Here is a 24895-nt window from a genome sequence, read left to right as displayed (position 1 = left end):
TAGCTAATTTCTTGTCTAGCTATTCTTATTAATCTATAGAAGGAAATGACGCATTACAATTTGACAGAACAATATTTAGGGCCTACATTTATCATGACTCATGTTTTTAAGAAGATTTGAAGCCGTTACACATCGAAGTTAAACTGGAGCGGTTCACCTATATTTCACTCTGTACCCTGCCTTATAAGGCCGTGGTCTTACACAGAAATATTAAACTGATGTGCCTTTCCAGCGTCGCCCCGTTCTTAGGTCAACATTCAAAACCGTGACAGAAGAGGCTCCGAACGTACCTGGAAAACATGGCAGCATTCTCAAGGGGTTCGGTAAAGCTGAGCAAATTATAGGGCACTGTCTTTCGAGCGAAGAGGTGGTTAGGACGAGAAACACGAGACGGACTTGAGCAGGTGGTACGGTACAGGAAGCTAGAAAATTTTGTATTCAGTTAGAGAAGACTTAATTCCTCCTTTGTTTTCATTGTTATATATTAGATGTGGAGGCAGGCAAGCACCTCTGAAACGTCGTTAAGCTTCTGCGAAACTACGAAGCGTAATATTCCAGAAGGCAGTCATGTAAATTCTCGTCTTTGTGAGAACCAGAAAACCTAAACTTATTTTCGTTTTGCTATCATAAGTGGTAGATTGCTTCCAGAAATGAGGAATGGTGTAAATATGAGTGGTTACTAGCAGCCGATGAAGGGAGATCCTTCACTTCAACTTTGGGTTGCACCAACATGAGACTACATGACGGTACAACTCAGAAAACAGCCTTCTTCATCTGTATTGAGATTTTTACACAGGACCTTAGGTCTTTGGGCTCTTGTTAACACGGTGAGGAAACTCGATTAGTTCAGTGACCATTAGATCCTCTGCTGTCTGTTGTTAATCATAAATGGCAGAAAGCTTAGTCTGAGTTGCGCTGTGAGTGACATCCTATAGCGGATGAGGCAGGTAGAATGACGGAGGAAGGAACGTGCAGAAGAAAACCATCAACAACTGTTAACCTTTCAGGCAGGTAAAGGAATAAAACATGCAGTGGATAATCCAACCAGACTACACAACACACTGAAAAAATTGCCATTGGTTTCATTTTGCATTGCTGTGGAACGTCATTGCTAGTTTCATGAGGTTTTCTTTAACGATGTATCTTACTTCAGTGCGAGACTAATGCAATAGGAAGAGAACTGAAAAAACCGGCTATCAATCATTGTGGATTTGTAGCGGTCTTGAGGCTTTCTTGGCGGTCTGTATTTAATGTTGTTCTTATTCTTGGACTGTACCACCGTATTTGTTTACTTAGCTTTGATGGTGGAGACAGTTAAGTTCTCCAAAACGTCTGTATAGTAGCCCAACATGACACCATGTCATCACCAAGCATATTGCCTTGAATATGATTACGTTTTGGCCGAAACGTCGGGATATCAGTCCTTAACTAGTTATACTGACGAAGCTCTGTCTGTTCCTACATTGATTTAATAGCTCATACCACTGATGTTAAGGACAGGGGAAAATATCCTTCTACAAATCAACAACTGTGCGTAAGAATTACAGCAAGAAGGGCACTGAACTGCAGGGATTTTTCCTCGTAGTTCAAAATATTGTCTTCCGCGTCTTTCGTCTAAAATGGCTCTGATTAAAATGTATAGAGCTCAGATTTTACCTGTTGTTTTATATGAGTATAAACTTTGGTATAAAACCATGAAGAGTATATAAGTTTGGGGAATTTATGAAAAGATGCTGGGAAGATAATTTTTAACAAAAAAATTCTAAGAATATGGAAGAAATTAACACAATTTTCATATTGTTTACGTTTTTCGCAATGTTATGGTGGAAATGGAACGGGGTGGATTAAAATGCATATAAAATTACAGGCACAATACTTGAATAGATAGACAACTTGCTAGACCTAGACCTAGATGGAAAGATACTGTCTTAAAGAATTTGTATCTTAAGTGCGTCATGTTTGTGTTGAATCAAATACATATATTTATTTTCACAGTCTATACACAAACTTATTTAAAATAATGTTGTTAAAATATTATAACATTTATAGTATAAAGTATATTATGTTATATTTATGGCGCTCCTTTATCGTAGTACGACATTACATTATTCAGCGCTTTTATTTTTGAACGACATGTTTCGATGTTTTATGACATCATCTTCAGGTTTATCAATCTATATTATTTTAAAAAGTATTATACATTTTGATGCATTGCATTTATTGATCTTTTAGTATGTTTGTAGAATTTTCTGTCTTCATAATATATATATATGTATTTGTCTTAAAGAAATTTGATCGGAGGATATAGACTGCCTCAGTGTGGATCAGAACAGGGTACAGATGCTGACTTCTGAAATATATAATGAATCTTAGGGTCCCATATAAGACGGGATTTTTTTTAACTGACTGACATCAGTAGCTACCCTGGAAGGACTCTCCTCCATGGAGGTAGTTATAAATACATGCAACTGTATTACCATATCCGAACATTTATCACCGGAACGTAAGTCTTTGTAACACACGCCTTTGACCTCTTGACGCAAGGGAACTTTAGCTTTAGGAGAGAACACAGAAGTCGATTTACTCTTACTTCATTTACATCAGGAAATTTACCCGCCGACCCCTGAACCCTGTAATGTATTTCTTTTCAAGATTTAGTGAAACAGGTTATACCTTTGAGGTTGAAATATAAAGAAAGCAAATGCCCTTTTCTAGCCGTCTGTGTGCCGACAGAATCTTTTCTGTATTATTTTCCTTCGTTAACCTGTTTGTCTACCCAGGGTTATGAAGTAACCCTCATATTATCATGATTATATTCCCTCATACTCCAACCTTCGCTGCACTCACAAAACCTATATTTAGTTCCCTACTCCTGAGCGCGTTTTTATAACTCGTCATTTTTAAGTATGAGATTTGGTTTTTTTAGATCATGGGAACGAGTTTAGATGGGATGTGAAAACATACATCATGCCTGCGTTATGATTATGATTGATTGTTCTAAAAGTAACTCTCAACAACTTTAAGTCATGAAAGGATAGAATAAAGATTGCGGGCGGATCAAAAGAGAATGATTTTAAGGTTCAGTTTTGAGTAGTATTGGTTATTTGGAAGTAAATAATGATACACCTACAATTTCTGTTTTCTGAGAAATTTATTGTTGTTGCAAGTTTTTGCGGTTTAAAATTGGTGGAAATTATATTTCCTTTTCCTTGGTAATTATCCTTAGATGGTGTTCTAGACCAATCTTTAACTGCTCCTTATTTTCACAAGAATTTGTGGGTTACATTGCTTACCTTTTCGTTGTTGCCACACCAACGATTAACGCATAAACATAGTCATTACACTAACCGAGTTTTTTTTTCCCTTTCTGGACGCAACAAAATTATTTGAAGTTTTAATCCTACGAATCTTGCTTGTGCTAGTTGTGGCTTAGAAGTTGTTTTATGTTTGAATATTAAAGGAAATTATATTTTTATTACGTAAGTATTATTCTGAGACAGGCCAATTTGTAAGCTTCCATTGTTTCTATAACAATTTGTGAATGAAGTTTTAGACTAAGTTATCCTAATTATCCCAATTGAATAAAATTTTTCTTGGATATTATCCATCGTCTAGTAAATATAAAACGTAAAACGACGTTTCGGAGATGGGACTCTATCTCCGTCTTCAGGTTCCTACACAGTTGGTCCGGAAATAGCGATTAGCTCTATCTAGTGGGCCCAACTGTGTAGGAACCTGAAGACGGAGATGGAGTCCCATCTCCGAAACGTCGTTTCACGCTTTATATTTACTAGACGATGGATAATATCCAAGAAAATTTTTATTCAATTGACTCTTCACCATCGTCAAGAAGTTTTAGATCTAATTATCCCAGTTGGCTTCATATTTATTGTCTGGGTGCAAGTTTAGAAATTAACATACAGATGTATCTAATCATTACAGTAACTGACTTTTCTTTTATTTTCAGATGGCTGTACTACTTCTTGCCATGAAGAAGACTTGGGCATGTTAATGTTTCGGCTGAGGTGAATTGTGGTTTACAAGTAAAACGCTGGTGTACACACTGTGCAAATGCATACAGAACACACGTAGTATCATTTCAAGTAGTGGCGATTCTGGCTTGTGTCTCGGGGTAAATTTATCAAGATGGCTGCACTACCACCTAGATCATGTGCGTGCTATGCGGTAAAAGTGCTCATAATTCTCGCCGTAACACCATACGCAGCTTTGGAAGGTAAGTTGTTCTAAATGATTCCGTAGTGCTTTGTAGAAGTAGAATCTTTGAAAAAGTTTTTCAGCTATTCAAAATTTGATAATGTATATCAAAAACTTTAACATCTATACTGCTTAAGTGTCACGATTACATTTATTTTGCTTGTAAGTCGTAATTATAATTCCAAATATTACCACATTCTCCATAAACCAATAAGGAAATTCATGGGACTCGAAAGTGTTTTGACAGTTTTAAGCACTGTATGTAATGTAACCGAAGAACACAGTGTGGCGGTAAAACCACAATGTCCATCACCTTTGGCATCAAAATCTCGTTTCACACGATCCTCGGCCAGCTTCATCCAACTAATATTTCTTCCTTGGAACAGCGATATTTTACTTTTTTCTGCCCATGTGATTTAGTTCCGTACCGATTATTCCCAGATTTTATCTGCGAAGAAATATTTTATGTCGCAGCAAGAAATTATTTAAACTATGTCGTCGGCAAAATATGAATAAAATTGTTGAAAGGAGGGGAATAAAAATGAAGCATTGAAACATGTACTGTTCGCAAACAGAGTAGTGCGAAAATGTAGTTTGATTTTCTGGTTTATCATTTGGATTAATTCTGCAGTAATATCTCGAATGTTCAGAGACCTTTCCCTTTGAAACATATGTAAACTTTTCTAAAACGAAGAACATCTAAGTCTGTCTGTCTGGAAGCATGGTTTGTTGTATGTCGTGTTTATTTTGTGTCAGCGGTATTGAGTACGCAAAGGCTCCTAAATAGGACAAACATTGGCGATGCTGTTTTTGGCGGAAGTTTTTTTTTTAAGGGCAGATGAACATTTCCTCTGGTTCTCGGACCAACTGTTGTGTGTCCTTGCCAGTCTACTCGTTACCGACGTCACAGACAACTTGACAACTCTGCCTTGCACTTTTGTGACCTGCAGACAGAGATGGGGCATGCTTTCTGTCTCGAAGGTATGCCCCGTGCAACTTCCTTCGTGACAATGACCCAGACTCCAAACTCGGTTTCTGGAAACTTGGCGCATTAGAAAGCCGATGTCAGATGCATACATATGACATAACAAAAGGAACAGTGCTATTATAATGAAAGTTGTGGAATATTTAGGACCGAGACAGGAACTAGCAGGAAGGCGGATGCAAGTCCAAATATTATTGTACTGATAAAATCAAGCAAAATGAAATGGGCGTGGCATGTAGCGGTTTATGCACACACATTGTTAGTCGGAAAACCTGAAGTGAAGGGATTTCTTGGTAGACCTGGGTGCGCAGTGACCGGGATCAAAGTGTGCGTTTCTCCTACGTCACTACCTTGCGGGAAGAATAAAAAATACACATGTAATGGGTAAACCAAAGACATTATCGGCACAGGAATTGAGCCAGCTAGTTAAAAATCACTGCTGCTGGGAAATAATATTTGAGTATTGACAGTATATTCTTCATTATCTGCTACCTCTCCCACTCTGATCTCCATACCGTTTAACCCCGACGGAACGCACGGATTCGTCCCGAATAAGATAATATTTTAATGTATTTTAAAGAAGTCAGGTGCGATGATGTGGAGTGGATTCAGCAGGCTGAAGGGAAACGATAAGCTGTAGAATATTGTGAACAGGATCATGAAACTTTGATTATAGTAAAATGCGAGGTGCTTCTTGATTAGCTGAACTGTTATGTGGTCCTTAAGAACGACTCTGCTCTACGGAAATAGTTAAAAGCAAAAACCTAAACGAAAAAATATGTTGACTATATATTCCCGCCAAATACACGACCCCACTAATCAAGGAACATTCATTTCATCACCTAGAACTAGCCTGCTTAGTACTCACATAGAGTCCTAGTTAGAATGACTTGAGTTTACGATTATGTTTAGAGCCGCTGCGACGTTTACTGTACCCACTTCAGTTTTACTGAAATGATTGAAGCTCGCTACAGGATAAACATAATGCCCCAGTCATCCTTTATATAGATTACACGCACTACAATATGTCTCTTGAGTGTGGCTATCATCGCTAATGGTATAGAAGGATTTGAGGTTTTCACGACAGTGGGTCTGAAGATGGCTTTCTGTCTTCTGGCTTGTTGCGCCGTGTCTGGTACACGTTTCGCAACGTTTCAGAGGTCCTTGCTGCGATGAGACAGCAAGGACCTCTGAAAAGTTGTAAACATCTACCAGGCTACATAGCGCCACAGCCCAGAAAGCAGTCATGTTTTGTCGTGTATGCACAGTTTTGTATTTACGAGTTAAGGAAATATAGAAGAATGCTATACGTGTCCAGAAAACATTTTAAATAACAAACCGAAGTTAATATGTCACGCACATAATACGAGGTGCGATCGGAAAGTTTCAAGACTGCGCGTATAAAAACCCGTACACTTATCTCAGGTATTAAATTCATCCATCACCCTCGAAGTAGTTCCCCTGGGAGTGAATACAACGATCCCAGCGCCGCTGCCAAGCCTGGAAGCATCCCTGGAAATCTTTCTTTGTCAGCCTGTCAAGCACCATCTGCGATTCTGCCTGAATCTCTTCTATCGTCTCAAATATCCTTCCCTTTAGCTGAATTTTCATCTTTGGGAAGAGGAAGAAGTCACACGGAGCTAAATCCGGCGATCTGGCAAGATCTTTGAGCTCCTGACAAACGAGAATTCGATTCTGCTTCTGGTCCTCAGACAGCAGCCTTGGCACAAACTTGGCTGCGATGCGTCGCATGTGGAGTTCTTCCTTTAGAATCAGCTGACAGGTCCCATAGCCTATCCCAACAATGTCGCACAAGTCGTTGATGGTACGACGTCGATCTTCGTGAATGGCCTGCCGAATCTTCGTAACATTTTCGGGCGTTGTGCTCGAAGATGGTCGTCCAGAACGCTCGTCATCATCGACAGAGGTTCGGCCATTTTTAAAACGTGAATGCCACACAAAAGTTTGTGCACGACCCATTGCGGACTCCCCAAATGCTTGCTTTAGCATTTCATAGGTTTCCGTAGCCGGTTTGGCGAGTCTTTGGCAAAATTTGATGCACACGCCATTCCGAAATCGCAGGAGGGTCGGTGTAATGCACTACCAAAACGCCCGTAACTAAGAAACAAATGCTAATTCGATGATGCCGGCTGGCACACTGATTCACCATGAATGTAGGCCGCACCCCCTAGCGGCAGAAGCTCGTACTACATCCGGTTCGCCCTCTAGTGACACAGTCTGGAAACTTTCCGATCGCACCTCTTATATTTGCTTCCCTAACGGGACTGAAGTTACTGTTATACACTTGTTGCACTAGCTTGGAATAGTTGTTCAGCAAATTGTACTTACGAAGTTAAATAACAACCGCTAGATTTTTAGGTTTTCACGGCGGTGAATCCGAGTGGTTTCACGCATAGTTTCTGTCGGATAGTTTGAGATAATGTTTTCAGTTGTAATTTTTAGGGACGGTTTTTGGGTGTAATTTGAAGCACAACTTTTGGGAATAGTTTGTCTATAACACTTTTAGTTGTTATCAGACAGTTTCAACTGTTAGTTTTCTAGGTCTTGTTTCAGTTAATATTACTGAGGAACATATTAAAAGCACAGTTTGTCAAATAGTTATCAGAAATGTCTTAGTGAATAGTTTCTATGGAAGGAATTTGTGTTTTTACATGGGCAAAGTATTACTTGAAATGACTCTATTCTGGGATGTTGTGTTGTTTGTTAGAAGTTTACCGAAGTTACAGCAGTGCTTACTGCCTACATCATCGCCCTGATTATGGAGGCAGCAAGCACCTCTGAAACTTCGGTGAACGTCTGACAGATCACACGACCCAACAACCCAGAAGACAGTCTTCCTAATTCACATTCGCCGCCGTGAGAACTTGAAATTCCAGAAAATGTCTCTCGACAATTTCACCCACAAATTTGTAGTGTCTAAAAGGGTACGGTAATACAAATAAATGCACACTTGGCAGTTGAAGTATTTTAGTGTAAGGGCTTGCACAATTGTGAAAAAGCACTTGAAGTTGAGGTTGAGGACACGTCTTCAAGTGCTTCTACGTGTTTTCTGTTATCTGCGCAGTGCTTGAAGCATATCTGCATGGCTTTTGACGAAGTTACAATTGAGTTTTTGTTTAATACCAGACTATTGAACCGTATGGTACATTTATCGGACAGTGCGATTGTGTGTACTGAGTAATGTGGAAATAGGTTTACTAATAAATCTGTAATAAAACTGTACAGGAAGTGGTCCTCGTTACAGAGATGTTCACGTGATGCTGTAGTCAAAAATAGCAAATGTTAAATTTATCGCCTCAACTACAAAGACCTGCCACTGTGTCCTATGCCCACCCCGCTACATCATCGTTGTCCTCAGATCTGCACAGTGAAAGTGGCGTCTTTGGACTGGTTTTCCGGACCAGATTTGTCTATTACGACCCACTCACTCCTACGGTAATGGTGAGAGTGGTGATTCTGGTTTGTTATTGTGATTTTGGTAATGCGTCTTCTGCGTGCGTTGGTGTTTCTTGGTTGTGATTTGCTGATGGTAGGTGTAGCGAATCTTTTTGGTGATGGTAATTGTAATGATGAGTTTCTAGAATGTAGTAACGCGGTTTGAATGGTTTATAAATAGTACGGAAGACGCAGTCAGTTAACTGGCTAGATATAGGCTGTAGGATTTGAATGCGATTCCTCACTGGAATAGAATTTTTTCTGTGTAGTTTATCGAAACTACGAAGTTTCCTCAAACATTTGTCCAGTGAATACTTTGGGTTCTTTATCAATTGTTTAAGTGGCCGAATGTGGTCGGTAATTTCTGGAAGGTTTAGAGTGGGGTTTTCTCTTCGCCGTAGTGCACTCCTGCGAGTCCTTGAGCTTCTTCAGTCACACTTTATTTTTGTGGTGGAATTAAGAGAAAATAGGATGACAGTACTGGCCCTAGCGGTAAGAAAATAAATTATAAAATACGTAGGCGTAGATGGGAGGATAATATTAAAATTAATCTCGTCGAAATGGGGCGTGAATTAAATTTATCTGGTTTAGGAAATCGTCCAGCGGGGAGCTGTTATGAACTCGGTAATGAATCTTGGGTTTGAGAAAAATAGCGTAACTTCTCGAATTGTTGAACGTACCCTACTGACAGGTTCCCAAAGAGTTGGTTATGAAATTAATTGTTTTACATAGAGCCAGTGTTTAGGATCGTATGGGAAAATGGGTTTAGGTGCTCACTTTCTATAATTTCATAGTTTTGAATTTTCATTCTCTGTTGGAACACGCAATAATATAAATTCACCCATATGGAAGGAACTTCATTCTTACTTTATAAATTTCTTTCAAGACTTGCTGCCGTCTTCTGTCAATCATTCAGCTGCGGGGAACGCAGTAAGTTCGGATGTTTTTTTGCACAGATAACATCACAAGCTATATTTAGACTGAAGAAGTAAGATTAAACATTGAAATATAACGAAACTTACCCGACAGCCAGTGTTGCCATTATAGTGAACTTTTCAAAACAAAATTCTTGAACGAAACTAGACTGAAAAGGTGTAACCCGCAAGTTGTAAATTATTAATTAAAGATAACGTCAGTTATTTTCGTTGTACAGCTTTGGTTTCTGTCTATACAAATCACGTGGTATTACCCTTCTTTATGTTGCGTTAATCAATGACGGACGATACGCCATAGGCCGCGTTAGGCTGTGGTAGAATATTGGACTCGTATATGCGGGGTATTCATATTTACATTGTCTGCATATTTTAACTAATAGTGGGATTGGGTTCATCTGGCTATTAAAGTTTCCAGTGGTGGGCGTTTGTCAACAAATAATTAATCTTCCGCTGTCATAAAAGATGAGTTTTTTGATGAGTGACTGTCAGCTTCACAAAGCGGGATCTACTTCATGGGGTCTAGTTACATTGTTAACCACGCAGACACTGTGGGCCCAATTCTGCCCACGGTTTGAGAACCCCTGTGGCCCTCTGCTGTTAAGTTCCTAGGAACACAGATGTGTTTAGCAGGTACCAAAACTATAGGGGCATAATGGGGAGAACCGCCCTTTTCATGTTCTTTGCAGAAAGAGAGAGGGATGATTGATGTTTTAGAGGGTGTGTGGTAACTGGTAAGGGTCGTCCTTAAAACATCAGCTTCGGAAACTTTCCCTCGTCACTCCTCAAATCTGGTTTGAAGGTTTACGTCTCTGGTATGAGGAAATATGCTGTCATAAGGCTCAGGTGTCTTGCCTGTTCGCAGTCCCTAGGGATGTGACCGAATCACTTGTCATCAGTCAACGTGACTCGACGCTATGACCAACTTTCGGAACTTGATGGCGAGATTTCTGAAGGCATCCTCAAGTTAGGATTCTCGGAAAATTGGAACGAGATGACAGCTGGAATGTTTGACAAATTACTGCTTTTTAGATTTTATTAGATCCATTCGGTACCTTAGCCTTTTTAAAATATTCTCAGATTACAGTGGAAGCTAGAGACGAAGACATTGTTAGGAAGAGGAACAAATGTAATTGTTTGGGGCATCAACGTCCATGTCGGAACCGCCACAGCTGAGGTTGGTGACGATTGTGTCGATAATGGCAGTGGGACTCTGGCTCGACTGAGCTGAGAAGGCCATGGCTGCCAATCTTTTAATCGGAGCTTCTTGTAGAATGTTTCATCTCGTTATAATTTTGTCCCATCGTACATATGATTTCGTTCAAAAGATATTTCGTGGTTAACGCATTTATTCAGTCAGTAAATTCGGATATTGTGTTTCTGATTGTTTTATTTCTGATTCTCGTCTACATATTACTTGCTTTCTGAAGGCTAATTAGGTTCAAATCTCGATCGGGGTGTTATGATTCTCTGTTTGTTAACACATCCAGGCTGAAGGAGGAAAAATAAGCAGGCACATATTATGAATCGGACAGATGAGAAATATCTGTCAGAAAGCTTGAAGGAAGGAGACTACTCGGGAGACCTAAATGTAGATGGTAGTGTAATATTAAATTATATATTGAACTTTAGTGTGTGATAATTTGAACTGGATTTATCTGGTGCAGTAAAGGCTACGGTGGGGTCTTTTGAATATGATACCATCAGGTTTCATGAAGAGCAGGGAATTTCTTGGCTAGCTGCTTTTCTGTTAGCTCCTGAAGAAGGGATAAGAATGTTTGCCACTGAATACCGGCGATGGTGTACATAGAGCCAGCTGTCCTCCAGTAGTGCATGGTTGGTGAATAGTGACCCTGAAGATTGAAACTGACCACTTTCCCTCTTTCATAATGCCTAGAATACGTAGAGCAGTGCCTCCTTTCTGCCATGTACCTGTCCTGTTGCTGAACCCAGAGACATTACCACGTTGTTTGGAAAAACTGAAAAGACCGGAAGACCTAGGCGTAGATGTGAGGGTAATATTTGAATGGATATTAGGTAAAGAGTGTGGGAGTGCTTGGATAAGATTTATCTGGGTCAAGATGGGGACCGGTGGCGGGCTCTTGTGAACAAAGTAATGAACTACAGATTTTCTTAAAAAGCGCGGAACTTCTTGACTTGATGATGGTATTGTTAAGTTCTCGAAAGGGCCTGTGTTTCGTGGAGTTAGTTACCAGAAGCATACCTGCGTGTGACAATCCGCAACTTAAAGCTAGTAACATTTTAGATAATTATCGTAAATATGTTTTGAATTGTAACAATTCTGATGCTCCATATGTCATTTTTTATTTTTATTAAATCCTGTAACATGACATTCATTTCCACCAAACAGTTTTACACATTTATACGACTCTGTGCCTTCTGCGAGCGCAGATGGTACCGACGAACGTGTATTTTAGTACCTGACGTAAATGACAGACAGACGAAATCTCACTGACGAAATTGTTCATTCTAGAAAGATTATGGGAATTTGGGGATGAACACCTGTGATCCACATCTAGTGACAGAAAGAGAAAACAAAGTGACAACGCAAGAATACAAGCTATCGGCGCGAAGGACTGATTTTGGTCGTATGAGATGGACCCGTCCGAAGCACGCGCTAGAGGGGTGTCAGCTTCAGTTGGTTCGTAGCTCTAGCTGTGTTTAGTTCGGTGCGTCACCGCAGCTGAGGCTGTGCGACCCCCACTACTACTGAACTCCCCTCTCTCGACATTTAGGTGCCACGACTACTCGCGTGACCTCTACCACCCTTTTTCTTTTAGCCTCTATGGACTAGGTCATGTGATCAGTTTTATAATTATCTTCTGAAACTGTGATAGCCTTCTTGGACACTATAATTTTTTATACTTTTCTTGTTTCCCCTCGCATGATATCCATATGCTGTGAAACCTCTTACTCTCTACTCTCCTATAAGACTACAAGATGGCGTATACTCACAAAGTTCATTTTCCAATGAATTGATCTGTTATTAAATAATGAACAGTTTAATGAAATATGTATGGACTAGTGCTTTAGAATTTGAGGTTAATTCTATAGAAACGTGTAGCAGAACTCTTGAAATAGTTCATACGAGATGCTCTTCACCGCGGAGTGTAACAGCAGTGTTAGTTGTTGAGGAATATTATAGAGTGCGGCCTCAGACAGCCTCAAGCGTAATCATAATAATCACCACAATCACCTAAAACAGTCTCCCCGCGTACTCTTATTCCACTAACATCGTCTTTGGTCTCTCTTCCTCCTCTTGGACGAACCCATCCACGGTGTACGTTGATGATGTCTCCTCTTTAACCACACGCATTCCACCCAGTAAATTCCTTGCAGACTAACGTCTTTAGCCATGGAGGAACTTCGGGTTGTAATACAGTAGAAGCGTAGTGAGGGTTTACGCTTTCGTTGAGGGCAGATCTGACGGTACCAAGAGCTTCTCTGTTTAAGTATTGTTAATTCTAATATGCTTGTAGATATTTAATTTGGAGGTTTCGTCCGTTTGCGTTTTTATTTTGCTTAGTTGGCCCTGATTTATTCCGTGTGTATTTTGTTTTTATGTTCGTAGTCTACTGTTATTTTAGTTTTAACGGTTATAAATATGCTGTGTTGCCGAGAAGTGAATTTGAAGTCATTCCACTTAACTTTTCAGAACAAACACAACTGTAGAAGTCTATGCAGAAATGTGGGTATTTATTTGTCACTGAATGGTAAGACTTACGTACTTTCGTGGCAGATTGGTTTTCACTTCATCCTTTTTATAAGGAGGATTTCACAACGCATTTTTCTCATTTTATAAAGTTGATTTAATTGCATAATCCTTTTCTCCGTAATACCTCAGAAGTATGGCATGTTTTTGTGTAATTGCCGTACGGAGGATGTCAAAGCCCATTTGAACATAATGTACAGTGTGTGCAGAACGTTTCTATACAATGTAGACGTAATTGCAAGTCTACAGCAACATGGTTACTTTTTGTCTAGGTTGGTAGTAGGGACTTATGACAGTTGTTTACTGCTTAAATAACGTTAAATAAAAAATGGTGTGTCTAAAAGAAATAAATGTAAATAAATGTTTTGTTTTATGCTGTATAGAATCTTTTAGAAGGCTAACAAAGGTATCTCTAATGACGCAAAGCAGATACTAATACACTACACGGTATGCAAAGTTTTCAGATACTGAAAATAATATTAATTAGAAACGTAAATTCTGTAGAGTTGCATATAATAGTAACAATTGAGCGAAGCAGGTCTTCATCATTATGTTCGCATATTATTTTCAACAAACATGGCTGTAACAGAAACTATATACACGTTGTTTCTATGTACATACTTTTTTATATCTTAATTGCATCATGCTTGTGTTTCAATACAATACTTTTATTTTCCGTCGTTTACACAAGCTTATTGTTAAAATCATATAAAATTTCACATAAAATTGTTACATTTTAAAATTGACGACATGTTTCGATATACAATCTTATCATCGTCAGGTCTATCAAAATTAAAATTAAAATCTGGTGTATCTGTTGCTCAAGCAAGCAGATAAAGGAAAAACCATCATAATACTCTCTATAGAACAATACCAAAAATACATCACTCAATTTATAAACAAAAATGAATTCACACAACTAACACAAAACCCAACACTAAAATATCAAAAGGAAATACAAAAAATAACCCAAAAGTGTAATAACATTTTTAACCATCCCAAAACACAATACTATAATCATAGCGCCACCGCACCAATCATCACAGGACAAATTAAACTACATAAGAACCCATACTCTATCAGACCATTAATAAATTGGACATCAGCCCCTGCATATAAAATAGCAATAAAAATGCAAAACATTTTAAAAGAATATTGTAATTTACCAAATACCTTTAATATAACAAATTCTATAAAATTAATAAATGAAATCCAACAACTAAATTTTCATAATAATAAAAATATACAAATTTGTTCTTTTGACATCAATAATATGTATACAAATATTCCAACAAGCATGCTACGAGATGTTGTAAGAGATATTCTAAATAGACAGAATATAAATACAGATCTAATAAATGAAATTACAAATATAACTAACATTATTATTAACCAAAATTATTTCCAATTCAACAATAAATATTGGAAACAAGAAACAGGATTACCTATGGGAGCTCCCACCTCGAGCATATTATCTGAAATATTCTTACAATATCTCGAACATGATTACATAGTAAATATATTAAATAAATATCAAATTAAATACTATAGTAGATATGTTGACGATATACTCATGATTTTTGATGGAAAAAATACAGACATAAAAAATGTTTTAAATGAATTTAACAACATAAATCAAAATATACAATTCACTTTAGAAAAAGAACAAAATAACAAATTAAATTATTTAGATCTAACTATAATACGAAACGAAAATAACTTCGAATTCAAAATATACAGAAAGCCCACAAATACAAGCACCATAATACATGCCTCTTCATGCCATCCGAATGAACATAAACAGATGGCTATTAACTACTTAATAAACAGAAAAAATACATATCCCATAACCACAGTAAACAAACAAATTGAATGTAACACAATAAAACAAATTCTAATAGAAAACGGATATAATAATTATGAATTAAAACCCAAAAATAAAATAAACAATATAAACAACATAAATGAAGACGGAAACGAAAATAAACAAAACAAATGGGCCACATTCACATATATAGGAAAAGAAACCAAATATATAACAAAAACATTTAAAACAAATAACATAAAAATAGCATTTAGAACAAAAAACACTATAAAAAACATCTTGAAACAAAAACCACAAATAGATACAACAAATCAATACGAAAAACCAGGCATATATAGGTTAAAATGCAATGATTGCCCGTTAACCTATATAGGCCAAACTGGACGCACCTTTAATCAAAGATATAAAGAACATATTACAGCAATAAAACATAATAAAGACCATTCAGCATATGCAAAGCATATATTAAACACAGGACATTCATACAACAAAATAGAACATACATTGGACATTATAAAAATAATACAAAACAAACGACATAGAGACACCATAGAGAAATATCATATACAAAGAACACATAAACAAAACCTTGCATTAAACGACAGTAACATTTACACGAACAATCCGATATTTAACATTCTACAGTCCATTGACCCAACCCCCTAAACAACTTTCACCCAATATATATAGCCATACACGATACTCACAACTCAGTTACTGTCTGCCATTCAATAACAACGGACACGCACCTCATACACAACCCGGTATGTTATAATACTTTATATTTTGTGATTACATTTATTTTGTTTGTAATACGATATATTTGAATATTCCTTAAAATATTATAAATTAGAGTAATATTATTCCATTTCCTATTTCGGTAGCCTTATCACGATATGAAAATTAAAATTGATTTTGCAGATATAGGCACCCAGGCGCGTCTCCAAAAATAAAATCGAAGAAGCCTGGAGATGTAATAAAAACGAGTAAAAACAAAAGCAATATAAGCAGAGCAACAGATACACCAGATTTTAATTTTAATTTTGATAGACCTGACGATGATAAGATTGTATATCGAAACATGTCGTCAATTTTAAAATGTAACAATTTTATGTGAAATTTTATATGATTTTAACAATAAGCTTGTGTAAACGACGGAAAATAAAAGTATTGTACATACTTTGCTCATGTTTCTGTGTACAAAGTCTGAAACGGAGAACTGTTGAAGTAATAGCACGCGCGTGCGCACGAACGCACATACAGGTACAGTTAAGTGACATCTCGAGTGTCCGGAGGTCAGCTGACGGTCGTGTCATCGTTTTATGTCGTTTACGCATGACTCAACTTCGTAGCTGCCTCGTCGCTGAAAGGAGGAAAGTCGCGTACAGTCATAATAAAATTCCCCGCCGTTTATGGAATCTTCGTGTTCACAAGAACCACGGGCAGCTTCCTGAGCTGTATGAATCCAATCAGCAGCTCCCCACCATATTTCTTTTCGAACATTTTTATTTTTATTAATTTTTTTATTTTAGCTCAGAATAACGTCGAATGACAAGAAGATTAAGGAAGCGTTTATCGGACTGAGATTTGAACCTGAGACATCTCAAATTTGATAGAATACTAACCAGTAGGCCGCTACGTTCCGTAGGATTCGTTTTAATATTATTCGAAGTCTCTTAAGGGACCCTTCAACTTTCTGACCATGACTTTGTTTGAATTGTGCTCATTTCCCCATGTGTGTTACATGCTCCGCCCATCTCATTTTCATTGATTTTTACATCTTACAATACTTGGTGATGTTCCACCTGATAAGGCTGTTTTAATGAAGTAGATTAAGAGGAAATTATGTCTGATAAGCGAATAGCATTTGGAATTTCATGAGAAGGTGAGATGGAATGATCAGTTAAAATTTACAGTGCTACTTAAGGTTCTCACGGTGGCAAATAAGATTATTACGGCCTTCTGGTATACTGCGCCCCGTAGTCTTATAGACTTGACCGACCGACGTTTCAGAGTTGCGTACTACTGCCTACATTATTACGGCTATCATCGGGTCATTGCCTCGATGATGGAGGAAATAAATACCTTTGAAACTTCGCTGAACTTCTACGAGACTTCAATGCGCAATATTAGAGATATTTCTCAGATGTTCTAAAACACAGGTTCTGATTAAATGTTCCAGCGTGTGTTTATTTAGGTTCTAGTAGTTTGTATTGAGATAAATACCTCTCGACATCTCCGCTTCGCCTCGTCCACGGCTTTCTGCGTGAGTTCTTTGCTAAGCTGCGCGTTTGTGACGCTGCCTTAGTAAGCCGGCATCTCAAGGCCAGCAACTCTAATTAATTAAGCACCAAGGACGGTAGACTTGGAATTCCGAAGTCGTTCATTACCATGTTTACAAGACAGCCACTGAAGATGGATTCTGTAGGGTTCTTACGATGGTGTGTTGTAGTCGGGTTTATTGGTTTTTTGGACTCTGTCCATCGTCCAAGGTTAAAAATGCCCACGACGTTTCGAAAACGGATCCCGTGCTTTTTGCAAACTTAACACCCTTTTGCCTGAACACGAAAGCAGAATTTAGTTTCAGAAATGTAGTTTTATAATGTTATAATTTAGACCAGTGGTATTCAACCTTTTCGTTCGCGTACCCCCAGATATAATTTCTCTTCAACTTTGTACCCACAAAGTTGTTGGTGTATAATTCAAGTTATACATAGTATATAATTTAAATCTAAAATAAATTAAATAAATTACATTACTGATTATTCAGTGCTTATAAAATAATATTTTTTTAAATTTAACGTACCCCATAAGATGTCTTCGCCTACCCCCAGGGGTGCGCGTACCCCAGGTTAAATACCACTGATTTAGACGATGGACGAAGCCCAAGACAATAATTTTAATATTATCTAAGTTTTTTTTCCACACACCCGGTCTACAACTTCCTGGTTCAAGTAGAAGTGCCTTGATTTTTGTTCTTATTCTGTTTGTTGGCTGTTCCATATTTATATAATTCTGCTAGTATGAAATATACGTAACTAGACATCAGAAAATTTGTATTTGACTTGAAAGTTACTCTTCAAACTTACTTTATGTCTTATATCCAATTCTCGACTACATATAAATAAATATTTCAAACAAGTTCTTAGTCAAATATAATGTGTGTCTTCTTTAACGACACTGGCTGGTTACGTTCTTTAACCAAACGCGTGGTTCTCTACTATCGTCCCGTTTATGGGGGGACACATGATTTTTTCATTGTGTGTGTAAACAAGTCTGCCGTTAGGTAAGAACGTGTTGATACGACGTGAAACGTGTCCTTGTAAGACTGTATCTTTAGTTGTCTATATAAGGTCTGAGTGACAGATTATATAGATAATGAAGATGAATCAGTTTCGGAGATAATTGTTCCCAAAGCTTTACTCTGTCCGTCCGTCCGTCTACTTATAGAATTACCGATGTGACGGACAGTGTTTTAAACCTGGGATATGTAAGTAGTGTGGCATAAACTTTAATGTACGTAAAATATTAAATATACAAAAATATAATTGTCTAAATAAATCCACGATGCACTGACGGTCAGGTTGTTGTGCTTTTAACTCTAAAAAGAAGAATGAAAATTACAGGCCTGTAACTCCATGCATTTTCCCCGCAGAATGTATTTAGGTGTTCATGCTACTTTCGTAGTAAACAGCTTATATTTGTCTTAAAGAGCATCAACCAACTCGTCTCTTTAATGGAGATACGCGTTGTTATCTTAAGGCAGAGACTGAAGTTTATACTATCAAAGAACGCGACACGCTCCTACAACGAGTCATCTGTATTACTACTGCTAATAACAGTGATGATTTGACGTGCCTACTGCTGCCTAAGAACAAATATGAACAGTTCAAAATGCTGTTACTTCTCTATAACCTGCCTGTACCAGAAGGACGAACTAGAATTACCTGGGAACATTAAGATCCATAAAATGTCTTACGAAGATGGCTGTCATCCGGGTTGTTGCGTCGTGGAAACCTCAGATCCAAAAAAAAATATATTATAGTTATCCCTTAAAATTTTAGGGTCTCTCGGTAGCGCTACGCTTCTCCCTCTGCCTTCTTCAGAGTGTTAAAATTAATTTCGTGTTCGTCTTTCTTAGCAGTTACGTATCTCCGATAACAAATTTGTGTTGACAATGTCCGCTGACACGATCTGTCACGCGCGGTTACAATTGGAGTCGTTTCTAGTAGCGTAATGGTTCCAAGTCACGCAAATGCTTTGATCGCAATTTCGTGACTTGTCTGCATTCCCGGCACGCAATATGATGTTGCATTGTTTGACGGACAAGCTCAACAGGTTGCCAGGCTTCCATATTCTTGATCCTGTCGTGCGTTTATATTCTCATGCATTTATTTTTCTCTTTTGTGTAGTTTTCTTTTACATCGTACCAATTATTTTTACTGTCAGTCAGAACAAAACACGTGGAAGTTGCATGTATTCTTACGTCATCCAGCTTTGAGAACTCTGCTTCCAGTCTACATTATCGGCTGAACCTGTTCTGTTCCTCTCTCGCTCTCTCTGTCTCTCTCCCTCTCTTTGTTTACCCTTTCTTTCAGGTTTTTCTTCAACATTTTCTGTCTTTGTTTAACCTCTACCAGCATCTCTATGTCTGTCTTTCTGACCGCCTGTCTCGTACAATAATTAGAGAACAGCTTACCGGATTTTAATGAAACTTGGCCTGGAGAATTAACATAAGTCTTTACGACGCATTCCAAGTTTGGTTAAAATCGGATAACTGCACACCAATGCGCGTTTCTCCTTGCGTAATTGGACACCAAGCCAGAGACACTTCCCCGCCGACTTGGGAATCCCCATGATGACGCATTGAAGCCAGGCGCCAGACACCCGCCCAGTCAGAAGTCCGTTCAGAAAAGTCAGAACTCTGCTTCAACGGAACAAACAGCTGTCTGAAGGTCTGCGCTGTTTGAAGAGTGTTCAAGATTTGGAAAATCTATAGGCAGTAACAGAGCGAACGCTAGAACTATTACCTACGCGAACGTTGTTTTACAATTGACAGCGTCGTTAAATAAACCACAAATAAGTAACAAACGTTAGTTAGCGTTTATTAAAATATATGAATGTCTTTTAAGTGTGATCTGCAAGTTACGTACGTTGAACCATCGGTGATTACATTTCTTGTCGTTCCTCTTTTTATTCGCGAGATTTTACTGTAGTCTGTTTTCCTGCCCACAGATGGCTACCTGCTGGAAGACACTCTACATTCGCCTACTCTGTCGTCTTCTGACGGGGATCTCCACCAGTCCGTTCCTCTCCCCGTATTTCTCGAAGAGCCGACAGACTCGTACGTTATCAAAAACAAGCCGGCCTCGCTGCAATGTCGAGCCGCGCATGCGCTGCAGGTCTACTTCCGGTGCAATGGCGCCCGGAAACAACATTCGTCTTTAGCGAATTCGTCACCTATGCAGCAAGACTTTGTGGATCCTCAGACTGGAGTTCGTAACGTGGAGGCTTCTATCAACATCACGCGCAATGAAGTGGAGGAGTACTTTGGGAAAGATAAATTTAAGTGTGAGTGCATCGCGTGGTCCAGCAGAGGGCAGATTCGCAGCCAGCCCGCAGCCGTGGACGTTGCATGTAAGTACACACGATTTCAGTTTGGTTAGTCTGAGCCGAATGTGGTGATTATATTTACCACCAGCGTTAACATTTAGTAACTGTGTATCTTATCGACAGAGTGTGTTTGTGTGTTTTGTATGATTCTCGAAGTAAACAGCAGTCATTTCCGCGAAGTGTTACCCAGTTAATCGCTGTAGTGAGACGCATTGAGGTAGGAACTGAGTTGTTAAGTCTTATTTAGATAATATGCTGGCTTAAAAGGTTTACGCTTTGTTTCCTGGAGTTTGAAGTGGATCAGTATATGTTCCCACGGCCATGTTTGTTATTATTGACACAGAAAACAGTCGGACATGAAATTCTCAGACACATTTATGGACTCGTCCTGAATTTTTTCACACTCCTGACTGTAGAGGTTTTCAAGTTATGGTAATAAAGTAGAAAAATAATCTATTTTACTATCGTACAGTTTTATATTTACAATCCAAAATTCTCTGCGACGGAATGCAGTGCAGTCCTGTAGAAGTGTACCGACTGTTTAGAGGTACTTGCTGCCTCATCGCCCTGATGATGGAGGCAGCAAATACCTCTGAAACGTCGGTACACTTCTACGGAACAATACGGCGCAAAAATTCAGAAGACTGTCATCTCAAAATTCATAGAAGATTTTTAGGTCGATTAGCTGCATTTACACGGAATAAAATTCGACAGTTTTTGCTGCCTTGTGCAGGACGATTTTTAATTACACGCAGTAAATACAAGGATCTTGTCCACCTCCTAAAGTCAAGTCAAAAAATTCGTATAAATTTGTGGTCCCATTTATTATGTGAGTGCAAATTTCGATGAAAATGTTTTGATGGAAAGAGAATGATTCTAAGAAAACATATAAAGGAATAACTGAAATTATATTGGCGTCGAGTTACCTATCGTCTAGTGATGAGATATATATATATATATATATATATATATATATATATATATTCTAATTATCTGTTTTCTACCAATTCCTCTACATAAGTATTTTAAAAAGTAAGTGATCTTACACATTTTTTATATTTGTTCCTATATGCATCAAAATGTGCAGTGTATCTGATGATTAAAAACATACGATCAAACCGTCTAACGCAGTATGTAAACAGCGCCGCTTACGTCCCTGATTGGAACTAAATTAGTTTACCGATTAATTATTTATCCTATTGCAAGGCCTATATTTCAGACATAAGAGGTGATTTTACTAAATAAATGAGGTGAATCCCAGTGAAATTGATACAGAAACCTTTTTAGATTCGTCTTAATATAACCTCTTATTAACTGGCCCATGTGAACATCTGAGGATCGGCTTTTTTGACATTAGTAGGCGTACAGAAATAGTGCGTCACTGATGTAGTGTATGTATTTGCAGCCCATAAGAATTTATGTCTCTGGTCTCCGATTTAAAGTTTGCGTTTAAAATTTCACAATATTATTGCCGTATTTCATATTTAACCCTGTGACAGGTATAACGTCTCTTCCCTTATTTATGATATTAACATGTGGGTGGATTCTTTGGTACGAGGGATGGTTTATTTTAAGTATATCGAGGGGGTTCACGTCCACCATTTCAGGGGTAGGAAACTGTGATAAATCGTATGAGTGAAGCAAAGTCTCCCGTCGTTACTGGAGCAGGGCATTATATCATGAGACCCTTGCTCCGGATGGGATGAAGGGGCGTGCATATGTGTTTTACGGGGGAACCCCCCCCCCAAACCCTAAAGTTCTGTTTAACGCCTAGCATCTTGTTACTTCGTTGTTCAGCTTATTATGAAATACGAGATTTGAAGTCAAGGGCCCGACGTCCCAGATCGGAGGTTGTCGATTGATTATGGCAGTCGAGCTAGTAAATTCTGTTCTACAGGAGTCTTCGGTGCAATGCCCACACCGCGAACTGTTTTCTACTGCAAGACGGATGAGCAGTAAAATTGTTGGGTCATATGAACTGGCGATGTAAAACAAAATTAAAATATATTATTTGTCTTACATAACAAGATTGACACATGAATTAGGCCTGTAAATTAATTTTGTTTAGGTCTTAAACTACTTTTTGGTTACATTAATGAGGTTATGATTGGTTGGGCATGTAAACTGCGGGAGAAAAGTAACTGTATACGGATATGTGCACTTAAAAGACCGAGATTCTGGTGGGAGGAGTACAAAGGTTTACTCCTTTTAGTGCACTGAAATTCCAAAAATGCCACAACACGGATGGTGACGTCAGCAGGTTGTTTCGTTGATTGAAGGAACTGTGGGCTTAGATCACTCTTACTCGAAAGGAATAAATAAGACAACAATTATATCCAAGGTCATTGTTGCAATGTTGTTTTATAACAGTGGCATCGGTTTCCTTTTTGTAGCAGTGTGTACCAACACTGCCACTGCTCCTCTGGGTTCCGTACCTTCCAGTAAAGACGCGACAGTTAGACAGACAGATATGGTAGGGCCCTTAAGGGGTTATTCGCCCACGCTACAGCGTGAATAATACCTAAAATGGATTTCAAGGAAATATGACCCTGGTGTTCTGCGTGGTGTAGGAGCTGTGAAACGTTCCGAGTAACGTAACATTTTTAGGGTATGAACCTACAGGCCACGTGGCATCATCACAAACCGGAGGACACGATCGATATTTTTACCGCCGTTAGACTCTCACGTCTCAAACAGAAATGTCAAATCTCAAACTGAAAAATCAAAGTAAAATAATAAATTATGTTAGCCATTCGTTTTTAGGCTATTTAATTGGGATTTGGTCCCTCACCACGAGAAATAACATACTTTGAAGGTGTTTGAGGAGATTAGCTATGCCGATAGATAGGATGTAAGATTAGAAATTATAAAAAAATTTGAGGTACTTTACACTTATTTATCTTCGCCAAATATAATTAGAATGAACATACGTGAAAGAGGTTAGTATCCTCAACATGGAAGGCGTGTCGTACGTGTAAGGGAAAGCACAGATTTGTCGGAAAATCAGGTTTCCTGGAAGAGCAGTCTAATGAAGACCTAGGTTTTGAAGGTGTGGACCGAGTCCAGCTGTCTGAGAAAGAACCAGGGTAGTCCTCTTGTGAACACGGTAATGAATATTGGACGGTTAATTTGTTGACAAGCTGGGCGAATATCATCTTCTAATGGAATCTGCTCCGTCTCTCATGTAGCAACAAATTGTAGATGTGTTTTTTCTGCATATTACAGAAGCCTTTTGTTCCCGTCTTTGTTAGCGGGAAACTAGAGGATGAGATATGTTTGTATTACAAAGGATTCTGATCAATTTACTTTCGTCACAGGACCATTTCTTTGTGTAGAGGGCTTAAAAGGGTTTCGGAATGTTTTTTTTCTTCTGTATTGTGGTCAGATGAAAAAATGGTTCAGGTAAACAAATAGCCTCACCCTCTAAGATGGGTAAAAGGTGTGAGGATCGTATCTCACAGCTGTAAAAAATGGAGGACCGTCCTTCGCATATGTTTACATGAGGGGTTGGAAAACTCGCTCATTTCTGTATAGAATATGAGGATGGGTCTCGTTTCACGGCAAGGTTTTAAAATATAAGATGCGTAAAATGTTGTAGAACACTGAACATTTTAGTGGGTTAAAAAGGACGGAGATTTTAACACTCATTCTGCTTTACTGTAAAGGAAATTACAACAGCGCGCATTAGACACCGCGGTTGTTTTTGAAGGCAGTTAGTCATATTATCCCACTTTAAATGAACGCCCTGTTTAACATAGAATGGGGAGCGTTACAAAAATTTTATTCTGCTTTGTCAGGTAAAAAAGACTTAAGAAGTTATGAAAACCTATTTGTTAGGCCCCTGGTTTAGGTAGCCTAAGACCTAGACGGTTCCAGCATTGAATTACTCGTTATAAGACCTGCAGACAACATAAGTCATCCGCGGGTGATAACTCGGCCACAAAACTCGTCTATAACAAATAATAAATAAACCTCATATTCCCAAGTCGTTGACTAAAATTATAAAAGTGGTATTAATTGTATTTATATAAAATCCGTTGTGCCAATATACAATATAAAGAAGACAGTTTCGACAACGAACGAGAAGCGAAATAACCAGTAACCAATCGATAAGTTCGATATAATTGGGATCGAAA

General features: G+C 38.3%; 1 protein-coding gene and 1 long non-coding RNA gene across 12 annotated transcripts in view; both read left to right on the top strand.

The window, feature by feature from the left end:
- unc-5 (netrin receptor unc-5) overlaps window positions 1-24895 on the top strand; it is a 530640-nt gene that overhangs the window by 326722 nt on the left and 179023 nt on the right. For all 11 annotated transcript variants that reach the window (XM_087349613.1, XM_087349610.1, XM_087349612.1 and 8 more), the window contains 2 exons: window positions 3968-4234; window positions 20382-20783. In XM_087349613.1, coding sequence (XP_087205739.1) covers window positions 4147-4234; window positions 20382-20783 — 490 coding nt within the window. In that variant the 5' untranslated portion in view covers window positions 3968-4146. The remainder of the gene's footprint in view (window positions 1-3967; window positions 4235-20381; window positions 20784-24895) is intronic.
- LOC147873729 (uncharacterized) lies at window positions 14749-16168 on the top strand. The gene is made up of 2 exons (XR_015535311.1): window positions 14749-15910; window positions 16068-16168. It is a non-coding gene; the product is annotated as an uncharacterized LOC147873729 (long non-coding RNA).

Source organism: Zootermopsis nevadensis, unplaced genomic scaffold, assembly GCF_977971745.1.
Source record: "Zootermopsis nevadensis isolate Lab colony 2312 unplaced genomic scaffold, Znev_1.0 Znev_ptg000016l, whole genome shotgun sequence".
NCBI classification, from domain to species: domain Eukaryota; kingdom Metazoa; phylum Arthropoda; class Insecta; order Blattodea; family Termopsidae; genus Zootermopsis; species Zootermopsis nevadensis.
Note: the sequence above shows the minus strand (reverse complement) of the source record. Positions and strands in the feature narration are given on the sequence as shown.